The sequence below is a fragment of the Notechis scutatus genome, chromosome 1, assembly GCF_049901735.1.
Source record: "Notechis scutatus isolate UNSWTSFEM ecotype Mainland chromosome 1, rNotScu1.2, whole genome shotgun sequence".
Classification (NCBI taxonomy): domain Eukaryota; kingdom Metazoa; phylum Chordata; class Lepidosauria; order Squamata; family Elapidae; genus Notechis; species Notechis scutatus.
The window spans coordinates 212,823,523-212,836,316 of record NC_142009.1 but is presented as its reverse complement, the minus strand read 5'-3'; the positions used below and the strand labels follow the sequence as shown (position 1 = coordinate 212,836,316).

At 34.1% G+C, this 12,794-nt stretch overlaps 1 protein-coding gene across 1 annotated transcript in view; it reads right to left on the bottom strand.

The window, feature by feature from the left end:
- Nucleotides 1-323: 323 nt before the first annotated feature.
- DPP10 (dipeptidyl peptidase like 10) overlaps nt 324-12,794 on the bottom strand; it is a 234,574-nt gene continuing 222,103 nt past the window's right edge. The window contains exons 22-26 of the mRNA XM_087950143.1: nt 6,613-6,712; nt 6,048-6,106; nt 5,881-5,953; nt 2,905-2,978; nt 324-1,581 (exon numbers count right to left, since the gene is read on the bottom strand). Coding sequence (XP_087806269.1) covers nt 1,444-1,581; nt 2,905-2,978; nt 5,881-5,953; nt 6,048-6,106; nt 6,613-6,712 — 444 coding nt within the window. The 3' untranslated portion in view covers nt 324-1,443. The remainder of the gene's footprint in view (nt 1,582-2,904; nt 2,979-5,880; nt 5,954-6,047; nt 6,107-6,612; nt 6,713-12,794) is intronic.

Below are 12,794 nucleotides of genomic sequence, written 5' to 3'. Positions count from 1 at the left end.
GTTGCAATGCATGGCAAAAATGGGTAAATATAAATTTTGAAAAACCCTGAAAATTGCATGAATCAGACTTCTGAAGTGAATCCTGCCCTGGAAAAAATATTAAGCAGTGGAACTTTAAACTATTAGAATTGTCCCACTTATACATACCCCAAAGTTCTCCAAAATTAAATAAATATAGCACTTGATCTCAGTTATGTTTTGATAGCCAAAGTTCCCTGGTTTGTTTATTTCATGGAATCATTTTAAGGGTGTAATTTACCTTGATAAATACATGGATGCACCACAGGATTTTCATCTAAATGAAATAAAATTAAACAAATAAATTAAATAAAAATAATTTATCAGATGCTTTCTTGAAACTACATGGAGACAAATCATTTCCAACTTATTCAGCTGAGTTTAAATCATTCTTGTAACAGACTCAATGAACAGTGAGGCATAAAAGAAAATCCGACAGATAGCTCTGCAATACGCTACCACTGAAGTTCAAAATGAAATCCCAACCAGTATGAAGAAAGTGGGGAAAAAAAACAGGTTTACAAAATAGCTCAGCAAAGTATTACTCTATGGCATTACATTGTTAATAAAATTTCTTTATCTGAAACTATAATTTAATATTCATGTATCTAATTTACAAGTGACAAAGTAACGTACTCTAAAATCAGAGGGTAACCAGCAAAATACTGCAAACAATACGAGAAAAAGCACAACCAAAACATTTCTTAGTAACTCAAAATATGCAACTTTTAACTGGGGAATTATTTTAGTTGTTGATGTCAATTGACACATAGGTGCAATTATAGCCTGAAAAAAATTATTACAGTGGACATCGCTTTTTGTTGTTATTACCGTTGTGGAAGGAGACTTGTGTATATATATAAAGTCCAGGCATATACTACTGCAGTTTTGCTTACTAATTTAGTTGGTATAAATGCTTGACATTTATAATTAAAGTCTACTCATCTGATTTGTCTTTCGGTCAACTAAAATGCATTTCCCCCCAATATTTTGATGCTTAACAGTGAAAAAATGCATTCAATCTAAAATTACAGTTGAATGTTAGACTGAAGGTTCCTTCTCCAAATATTAGCGGCCTATGAAAGTGTGCATTATCCTGAAATCAAAAAGTTATGTGCATACTAAATAAAACAGAGCAACTACATACTGAACAAACAGTGAATTGTAACAAAATCAACATGCACTAACTCTACTCTTATGCAAAATTAATATCTTTCAGAAAACTGCATCCAACCTTTGGCCTTCCGCAAAGGTATAAATTTTGTTCCTTCATCACACATGGATTTGTGTTTTCAAATCCCAGGTTTTTTAGCCCATTGTCACAAAATGTGCTGCTCCGCTGCTATAAACTTTGGCTGCCTTCAGGCTCCAAAGAATCTGTTTTTTACAGTCAGCAATCCTCAAACAAGTCATATCCTTCATTTCTTATTCATCATCTTCTACTTCCTGTGGTAAAATGGGTATTTCTTCCTTTAAACAAGCACTAAAAAAGTTGAGAATTGTGCTATAAAGGTGATATTTGCTCTTCTCTGATGTAATGTAATGACCTTCATCTGGATAGATCTAGGATAGGAAAAGTAGAAATAAATAGATTTTAAAAAACCAGTTGACAAGTTTTCAAATTCATTTGTATCAACATAAAATGAATGCCTCGACAATTATTGTGGTTTCATTGAAAACATCTAAATTTCAAAACTGAAGTATATTTATTTTATCATTTAAACCAGGGGTTTAATCTTCCCAAGGGGCTATGTGAGAAATGGGACTATTATGAAGGGCCAAACCAATGTATCTGAATTGATGTCCTCAAACTCATCTCATGTACTCTTCAGCTGCTCCAGGTAAGGTATGAGTGCTTTGTAGATGCAGAAAATGATTTCTCTCCTCACCTTTCCATGGCCATTAGTCAAATGAAGGAGCATATGGTGACTGTGCGGAACTGGACCCAACTTAGCTTCTTCTCCCACCCCCATGGCACACTTACGCTTGATTTCTAAATTCCAATTGATCTCATATGAATTGAACAGGGATAGCCAAAGGGTTGGATGTGGCCTGGGGCCTGTAATATGCCCAGGTCTGATTTAAACCATCTTTTTACAGCCTGCACAAAACACTTCTAGCATTTAATTTTTTAAATGTTTTTGTTTAAAATGGCATTCTTTATTTAAATTTTCAAGATTTAAGGGAAATACATTGTAATCCATGGAAAAATATCATTGTGCCTCTAAATATTAAAAGCAGGATGCCAAATAATTACAATTTTCAAACAGCAATGGGTCTCCAGCTCAAAAACAATTTAATTTCAGGAAACTCTGATTTTTACCAAATCTGTGTACAATTCTACTGCTGGATCTGTGGCAAATGTAGAGGTTTTTCAGGCAATAGACTACTACTATACATTGCTTTCACTGTTCGGTTTAACATTTCTGCCTCTATTTACTAATCTATCATCATAAGCAGAAGTCCATTAGTACAATAGACATTTCTCATTATATTCTGTTCATATCTCAGATTTGTCTTGGAAAATATTTTGATGAAAAATATATAGAATGCTATGAAGGCAAATATTTCAAGTTTAAAAAGTATGGTATAAGATTATTTCAGTGTTAATTGTGGTAAAAACTGGTAAAAACTAAATATACATTTTATAATTTATATTCTGGTCTTACTATTGCTTAAATTATTGATTTTTTTTCTTTCTCTTTTATTGGGTCTAATTTGAGTAAAATAATTCTCAAAGATATTTAAATTATAGTTAGGAATATATAGTCACACAGCCAGGCTTTCTGGACAAAGATGTATTTTAAATACACGCAACAAAGAGCATAAGAAATATTCTAAACCTAAAAAGATGCATAAGTTATGACATTCCTAAATATTACATACCTGCATAGTATAATTCACTCCGGCTTTTATTAGATGTTTAATTAATTCTGCTGAGTGCTGAAAATGGACTTTAGCTGTGAGACAACAACATCCAAGTGTTAGTGAAAGGCATTATTAATATCAAACAGTTTCTGCAAATTAGCTCAACATTGTCAAGATGTTAGTGAAAATGTTTTTCTGTTTGTTAAGTATAATATCATACTCTTTCCTAGAAATTTTACAGTTTTTATTTTATAAGAAAAGTACAGCAGAGTGACTATAAGTACTGTACATCTCATCCTCATTTATATTGTGTATCTCTTTGGGGAGTTTAGTTGACTGAAAAACTCAGTTGATGGATTTGTGAGGTACTTTAAACAATCTTCAATGCAATCCTGTCCATATCTGTTGTGAATGAAAACCTTCTGAATTCAACAGAACTTATTCCCAGGTATGTACTGTATTTATATGGCATGCCTATTCAAACTGCAAGTAAGATAGCTGTACTTCAACCATATTGCTATTGTGTGTATAAAACATTCTGAAGAATATCATGTGTATAAAACATTCTGAAGAATATTGTATAAGAGGTATTATGTCTCAAATATTGGCAAGGTTCAAAACATTTTTGAATGTGTAAGTGCTGGCATATGCAATTATAACAAAGATAAGTTGGTTCTGAATTCTGAAGTATAACCTAATTTTTAAACTAACTTTTCCTTTTTTTATACCGTTTTCAGTTTTTCTACCACCTTCTAAAATGTTATTTTGGAAACATTGTAAACAGGTATTTTACAATGATACAGAGAGTAATGATCCAGTCTTTTGACTTGCCTGGATGGTGTCAAATGACTTGGGCCACATATGCATTTATTTTTAATATTTGTATTGTCATGTGGACCTGAACATTACTAGCTGTCTAGGGCTGCATGCAGCCCAGGTGTCACAGATTGGACATGCCTGATATAGAGGAAGGCAGAAACTGCATTTAATAGCCCACTTCAGATAAATTGATTTTATTTTTCTTTAAGTGTATATTTTTAAATATGATTTTGATCAAATGAACTTTGGTTTGATTAATACATTCCCAAGTTTAATTAATACATTCCCAGAACTGTCTAGTTTTGTTTGAAGAGGTTTTTAGCTACTTGTTAGAAGCATACAGAAACATAAAATGCAAAATTGCAAAATTGTCACACAGGAATGAATAAGAGGCAATACACCTACACCAATTATTTTAACTCCTTTACATCTAATTGATCACAGAAAGGGGAAGTCTTGGTGGTTGGAAGCAAGGTGGGGATGAATCTTCAAGTCTGACCAAGAAGGACAACAGAAGAGTTTGAGCAGGATAAGATCTCAGTCTTTACACAGGCAGAAATATCAAACATTTTCCTGGGCCCGTTTTCCCCTACTGCCTCATTATCTTCTCTCATCTCCAAAACACAAGCTGGTGATGCTGTTGCTGAAAATATGGAGATTAAAAAACTGTCCCTTTTACTTTTCATGGGGTGACAAGGTTCTTTGATTCCTGAAGTTAGTTGTAATAATGGAAAGTGCCTATTGTTATAATCCACAGTTTTGCTTAACATTTAATCTGAATGTCAGGTAATATATTTTAGTAAAACTGAAATACTTCTTGTATGCTGAAAGTTCAGAGACAGCTACAGCTGAATGGTAAAGAAAGCATCTATTTAGCATGAAAAATGATGAATTTAGAAAATTAAGAATCAAAGCCTCCCTCCCTCCCTCACTTCCTTCCTTCATCTTTAATTTGTAATTTCCAATTTCCATCTTAGGGAAGTAGTTTAAGAAACTAAAATATTCTTGTGAAAATTTTCTTGGTAAAATGCACTGGATATATTTTTATTATCTATCCTCTATGGTATTAGGGGAAAAATATTGTGAATTTTTGTTTTGTTTCATAACTATGGACTTCTATAAATGAAAAAACTCTGGATAGGCTGCTATTTTCTACAATGATCCAACAGTTTCCAAATGTATTGTGCACTTTTCAACTCTCCTGCCTGGAATGCCTAAGCACTTGTTTACTTTAGGCAGTGCTGCCTGGTAAGGCAGCCACATTGGTCACAAAGAAAAAATATGTAACCTAGTATGCAGAAATGCAGAAAAGCTCACTTCAAAGCTACAGCCAGGTAGCCTCATCAAATGCCCAGGAAGAATCTTACTCATTTGTATATTATTTATATTTCTTACACTAATCATTAAACTTCATCCATTTCACATACTGCATTTCTATTGCAATCTCCCCTAATGTAAGAAGAAAGAATGCCTGAAGCATTGAATACAGAGAAAACATATAGAAGTGGGAGACAATGATCCTTTGATGACTCCCTCCCATAGAATTCCTGTGTCAGATATGAAAAGCTCAATCTTTCCATAGCTCTGTGAAGCAGGCCTGTAATGGGCATACAAGCTGCAAAAGATAACGAATATGAATACAAAGGTAGGCAGCCCAAAGGAAAAGAGCAAAGAGAAGAAATAGTAACATAGAGGTGCGGTGCAAAGATTTATTTTGCAGACAGACTCACAGGGCTGAATGGAAGCCATGAAAAAAACATAGCCTATCTTAATTAGGAAATTTCAGTAATCTAGCTATAAATGTATGAAGAAGGTCAAATTGGTACTACAAATTGTATACTTTTGTTCTACCTTACACAATTTGCCAGTGGCAGAACAGAAATAATTTAAGTGATGATTAAATTTATTATTAATTCATGTTGCTTTCCAACAAAGGCTCTACATTTCACAAAGTTTGAACAAATTGGTCCCTACAATTGGACACTACAAAAGAGTAGTGTCACCTGTTTGGGCAGGAAAGTATGAATGAAATATCACAATGGATCTCTAAGGGTAGACAAAACCAATTATTATAAAGCTCCCATATGCTCACAAATGTGCTTCATGCTTATCCTTCCCTGAACTTCTGCAGAAGACAAACAGCATCTAGGAAAGTGCTTTTGTATAAATACTCACTATCCGCTGTCCCATGGGTGATTAATAAATTTCCTTCCTTAAAGCCATGAATATTGTGAAATACGCTGGATGCCTTTTGGAAAGGAGAAAACACGTACATCTTGTGATTGATTTGCATTTCAAATACCTCCAGCACCCCATCCAGAACCATAGCATCTCTTACTCACTTGGTAAGCGTTTTCTTCCTTAGATGGATTGCCCAGGTATCTTTCTGAAAAGGCAGATGCTGTACATAGGAAATAGGAAAACTTAATAACTAATAAGTTACTTTTGGAAGAGCGTATTAACATGGTATGGCCAATAATATTTAAGTTTTGCTATGGAACCCAGTGGAGATGCAGACTATCCTCAGAAGAAAACAAAATCTCCTGGCTCATCATCCAACATGATCTCATTTGAAGCCTTCTGAATGACGTCCATCCCATCAGCAGGCAAAGCGGGAAGCAACATGCAGAGGTTTTGATTACTTCTGTTTCTGGGGGTTCTGTTATGGGGCAGCCATCGCTATGTGATATGGAAAAGTGGAAAAGCACTAAGGGCACACACACACACACCGTTTTAAATGCAGATTTATTTATATATACTAAACCTGATTGTGCTGCTTTTTTTTTTTAAGCAGGCACCTTCTGAGCGAACTGCCTGCATTCCTAATATTATATAATGTCTCAGCTGCAGTAAAGAAAGGGAAAACGAGCTACCTGTGAAATAAACTGAATGATACAACCCACTCACCATACAGTCGCATGTCTGTAATTGGTGCAATCACAGCTCCACACTTGAAAAGTTTTTCGTTGGACTTCAGAATCATTGATGCAAGGTAACCTCCATAACCCTAGGAAACAACTGATGTGAGTTATAATGTGCTCATTATTGCCCTGATGAGACTATTCTTTCTTATCCATGTCCCCACTTTTATATTTATTTCTATGATTTGTCTTATCCTTCTGTAGGCACAAATCAAGTTATTTATTTTTTTTCAAAATATGACAGAGGATGCTTTGCTTCAGCATACAGTTTGAAGAAGGTCCAATAATATATCCCGTATTTTACTGAAATGCTTGTATGCCATTATTAAACATACACAAGATGAATTACTGTAGCTCTTTAATCATATTCATTCATGTAGAGTACTACAAAGCTGATGTTAATCAATCATGTTTATTTATCTTATGCAATCAGAAGTGGCCATACAGCTCTGAGTTTAATTCTAAAACTTTGTACCAGTGAACAAAATAAATTCTTTCCTTCAGCAGTCTACTGGGCAGGAAGGAAGAAACCCAGAAAGTGGAAATGAAAAAAAAAATCAATTGAAAAAGTATTGACCTCACTTTTGTTTTGCTCCTTCGCAGTATTAATATATCACCACAGATATGAGAGTGCTACTGATTCAATAATCACATGCCTCTTGTTTTTGATTCAGAGAACTATGATGCTATTGGGTTGCTAATGGATATTCAGAGCAGGATGAGCTTAATCCAACCTAGGACAATCAATTTAACAAGGGGAAGAAACATTGTGTGTGTGACTCGGAACGCTTCAGACTGAGAGAAGGTTGCAGCTCAAACACATATGGGAATGCTCTTCTGTTTGTTAAAATCATACTTGTAGAAAATGAGCATATACTTAAAAACTATAGATCAGGAGTGTAAAACTGGTGCATCAGGTGCAAGCCACACCAGAGGTGCTATTCAGCAGGTTCTGACAAGTTCTGGAGAACTGGGAGCGGAAATTTGGAGTAGTTCGGAGAACCGGCAAATTCCACCTCTGACTGGAGATTTTACAGTATTCTTCCCCTGCCATGCCCACCAAGACACACCCACAGAACCAGTAGTAAAAAAATTTGAATCCCACCGCTGGGCCACATCCATCCCAGCTCTGCAAAGGGAAAACACCTTGAAACATCATGTGATGGCAATGTGACATGGCAAGTTTGACACCTGTGTTATAGATCCTTTTTACTTACTTACACCATTCTCAGACAAATAATACAATTATATATATTGGTGTAAACACAGAAAGTTCCAAGATTGCTATAAATAAATGTTTCTGAACAGTCAGTGGGATTTCAAGAAAGTAAATCATTAGTTTTTCATTAACAAATCAGTTATGATAATCAGATATATAAATATAAAATAAACATCAAGTCTGCCAACTCTAGTATCTGTCTAAAAATGTAAAATGTATTCTCTTTTCTTTTAAATAATTAATGTTTTGTAAAATACTGAACACTGTATATTTTATATATTAATTCACAGCTGAATATTTTATCTAATGTATACTTTCATGTCTTGTAGATTTTCAACTACAGATGTTCAGTTAAATATAAGCATGGAACAGATTTAATATTTTTTATATTTACAATAAATTTATTAATATGAATACATTATAAAAAATTATAAATGACATTTTAAAATTGATATGGCTATTCCAGAAGTAGGTTTTTCAAAAAACAGATGCCATCTTTTTTCTTCTTCCATTCTTGCTAAAAAGAATAGTAGTTGTATCAGTAATTGTGCGAGATGGAATTGGAGAACTGTTTTTATTTGTTTATTTATTCATTTAAATTTATATTCTGCTCATCTCACTGAAAAAGCAATTCTTCCTTCCTCACTCTAAGTTACTCAAATAAATATTCAAATAAATTAAATTCAGTTAAATATTTAGTGCATTTTAGAGCAGCGATTAGCAAATGAGAAAAATGTATTAAATTACTATGAACATCTATGATTCTAACTATTTTATTTAGGTCACATTTCTAATACAGTTATTTTATATATGTATCTGCTTCTGTATAATACAGAGTCATGGCCAACTGTTTAAAAAGATTATTTCTACTGATACATTAAAGACAGCTGCAATACATGTCTACTGAACCTTCATCTTCCCCGATGAAGAGTTTTGAACAAAAGCTTGTATTCTGTTTTGTATCATGTTGATCTTAGAAAAGTATTACTTTCCTATGGATTTTGGAATTTTCCCAAGGAACAGCAATGATTCTTAGTGTTGAATATATACTGTAAAGAATATATTCAATACTAAGGTATTTCTTAATTGAAATTGTCACACATTTGGAAATGTACTCCAAACCATTGATAATAACTGAAAGTTACTGCTGAATATTGGAATTAATTTTTTTTTTTTTAAAACTGAATGGTATTACCTCCTTTGTGTCTGGGTTGGGCAGAGGGGCTGACAACAGGTGGGAGGTGAAGAAGGAACAAGAACAGGGTTGCATTCATTATATGAGTTGTAAATAAGAAGGACATAAAGAGTAGATAAGTTCAAATTTTTCTCCCTCTTATGACTGAAAGAAGCAAAGATCAGCATCTGAAAACTTGGCGGTGAAGGTTGAGAAACTGAGATACATTGACATGGCAGTAAAAATATTTTTGCTACAGGTGAAACCATTTGTCTGGCTCATCTATTTCTGCCAGAGGCAACAGAATACAACAAATGAGAGACTAACTAAGGATATCATGCACAGATGGTAGAAAAAGGGGGTTACTTAGAGCACATTGGACTGTAAGTGACTATGCATGTAAAATATGAATTTAATAGGACATTTAATAGCAAACTACTGCTACATTTTTCCAAGCCATTAATTTGGTACAAGAATATCAAGGCAAATGTAATTGCACAAATCTTCTGTATTGGGGCTATAAAAGTGTGGTTCTGGGTGCACACAAGTACACATAGAAGCCCTGTGGGAGCCCTTAAGCACCTCAATCCTAACAATAGTTTGTGGCTGAACCTGGGAAAAGGTGTAGCAGTGTTAAAGTAACCCTGAGAAGTGCTGCCTAGGCATATGTATACAGTCCAAATTGCATTTGCCCTTTGAATCTACGCTGGGAACCAGGAGTTATATATTGTGGCTTCTGTGTGTTTTTAATACTTGTAAGCATTGTCAGCAAAATTTGGCTGAAATATTTTGTTTGTATTCACTTATTTATGATATATCTGGCTGTATGACATGCATATGAATCTGGGTAGAAATCATAGCCTAAGGACACAATAAAATATAAAACAACACAAAACAAAGCCTACAAGGAATTATCAGTTTAAATGGCAATTGAATCTGGAAAATACTGTTGTTAATGAATGGTTGTAGCCCAATGATTACCTGTAATAGACATGGGGTGGGAAACCCCATGGGAAACACACAACTTAACTCCACTGTATCCACCATTAAAGGGAGCCTTCTCAACCCATTTAGGCCTGGGAACACAACCAATTTTTCAGAGATTGCTTGGAGGTAGGCAAGTTGAGGAAAGTTTAGTACAGGTTTCTGGACAGGTGCCACAAAAGTGATGTTCATTTCAATAGTGCTATTTAACTGATAGGATCAGGAAGATGCAAACACCATAGGAAAAAGATGGTAACTAAACCCTATGCCATGTAGGGCTTTATAGGTTATAACCAGCATTTTGAATTGCATCAGAAGCCAACTAGAAACTAATACAATTTCATAGCAGAGGTATTACATGGGTCTAATGAGGGTTGCTTATCATTGCTCATGCTGCTGTATTCTTAACCAGCCTGTTATAATAATCTAATCACAACATGATCATAACATGAGTGACCACAGGGGAAAGCTTCTTGATCCAGGAATGGGCACAACTGGTACACTAGCTCAACCTGTGTAAAGGCCTTCTGGTACATAACTTTCACCTGCTTGCACACAAGTTGCAAGTAAGGTAATGTGACCCTATTCAGAGCTGAATGGAAAATCCCCAGAACTGGGAGGACCAAAGCGATCTGGTCTTTGCAGGGGCTAAATTGCATATTAATCTGGAAAGTAGTGTTGAATGGCATTAATCAAGGTTTTGCTCTTGGCTCTGTATGGTTGGTAAGAGATACCAACTTACAGTACATTGTCAAGATGGAATGGGATTTTGAAAGTTGAGAAGAATAGGTAGAAACTAGAAAGAAACATATAAAATGAAAATTTCTACATAAGAAAAAAAGAATCAAGAGTATAAGTTTAGGAGAGTTTAAAGTTTAAAGTTTAAAGAGAAATTCATGTAAAATGATTTATATATGTTGGTGAATCATAGCTTGAATGAAACCTTCCAGACAAAACAAAACACTAAGTCAATTCTAGGTTTCACCAAGAGTAGTAGTACAATATTGCTATCAAAAGAAGTTGTGATTTCTTTCTAACCTGCATTAGGAAGGTCACAACTAAAACACTGCATGCAGTTCAGGGCATTACATTTTAAGAATGACATTGACAAACTGGACCATGTTCAAGGTGGAACAATCAGCAGGATAAAGGGCTTAAAGGGAATTAAAAGAAAACAAAGAGGAAAGGCCTGGAGAAAAAGCCTGCAAGAAGACATGATAGTAATCTTTTAATATGTACAAAGTAGGACAGAATTATTCAGAGCAATTTCAAAAGACAATAGAAGAAACAATTTAATAAATTACAAAGAAACAGAGTGGAACCTCTGGAAACTTTGTACATGCTACAAACTACTCAATACTAGAACCAATGGTGGGATTCAATTTTTTTTACTACTGGTTCTGTGGGCATGGCTTGGTGGGCGTGGCAGGGGAAGGATCTCCAGTCAGAGGTGATATTTGCCGGTTCTCCGAACTATTCAAAATTTCCGCTACAGGTTCTCCAGAACTGGTCAGAACCTGCTGAACCTCTGACTAAAACAGATGGACTTGGGAGATGATACATTCTCTTACTGTAAATGTTTATACAAAAATGGGATGGCCCTCTTTTTGAAATGGTGCACTACCAAATTATCACACCGGACAGGGAGTTGAACTGGATTATTCCCAAGGTACCTCCTTAATCTCCCATTTTATGGTTATGGAATTTTATTGAGAAAAATACCTAGGAAATTCACTTTAATTTCCAGGATACAGGTCACTGAACAGAGGTCATTCATAAAACCATTAAGATCTTTTTTCACAAATCTGGAAATTTTCTCATGTGATATTTATTTTGACTGTACTTTTCTTGTTTCAGTCTAGGCAATTCATTCTTCTTTCAAGATTTGCCAGATGAAATTCAATTCTGACATGACTGAATTCAATGACCCTAAATTTCCCAAACTGCCCCAACCTTCATCACAAGTATAAACTTTTCACATCCTTGATCTTACAACAAATGATCTTTTCTTCCCATAACTTATCTCTTAAATACTTTATAAACAAATCCATTAACCATAGTTATTTTAGTTGTGGTGTCAGCAAAAGTTCATTAAGGGTTACCAGATATAATATCATATTTATTTTAACCTTGATCAAATAAACTAACTTCAATTTTCTTCCTTTTACTTATAACAATGTTGATCTTTAGTCTGTCAAAATAATGTCCTAGAATCTGATTTCTTTTCTTTCTTTTTTGTCCCTTCTCTTGAGACTGTTTAAAGCTTTAGTTATTTTTTTTTATATAAGTCCAACATAGAAAAATTATCCAGGCTACTATCTGGTTGTTTGTATAACCTTTTTAATTATTAAAACTTAAGTCAGTTTCATTTTTTTGTCCAGTTTAGCATCTTTTCCATTGTAATTCTTGTACTCATTGTATCTTTTTAAAGTCCACTTTGAATGCTGTCTTTCAGATAAACCTTGTTCCTCTTCCACTTCATCTTTTAGACACTGTCTATCCATAGAGGCAGATATCATTGTTGACATTGTTAACATTACTTTCTGATTCAATTTTTTCAAAAAATATCCTTCAATATTTCCAGTTTTGGAATATTTTGCACCATTATATAACTGTTAGTCAAATTTATGTGTTCTCTTCTTGAAATTGAAATAATTAGTTTCTTTTAGTGGTTTTTTTACATCAAAACAAAATCATTTTCCCATGGGAAAGATTCTTTATAATTCATTCCAAAATCTTAAATTCAAAAATTTCAAAAATTGAAGTTTTAATCAACCTTTGCTGTTTATTA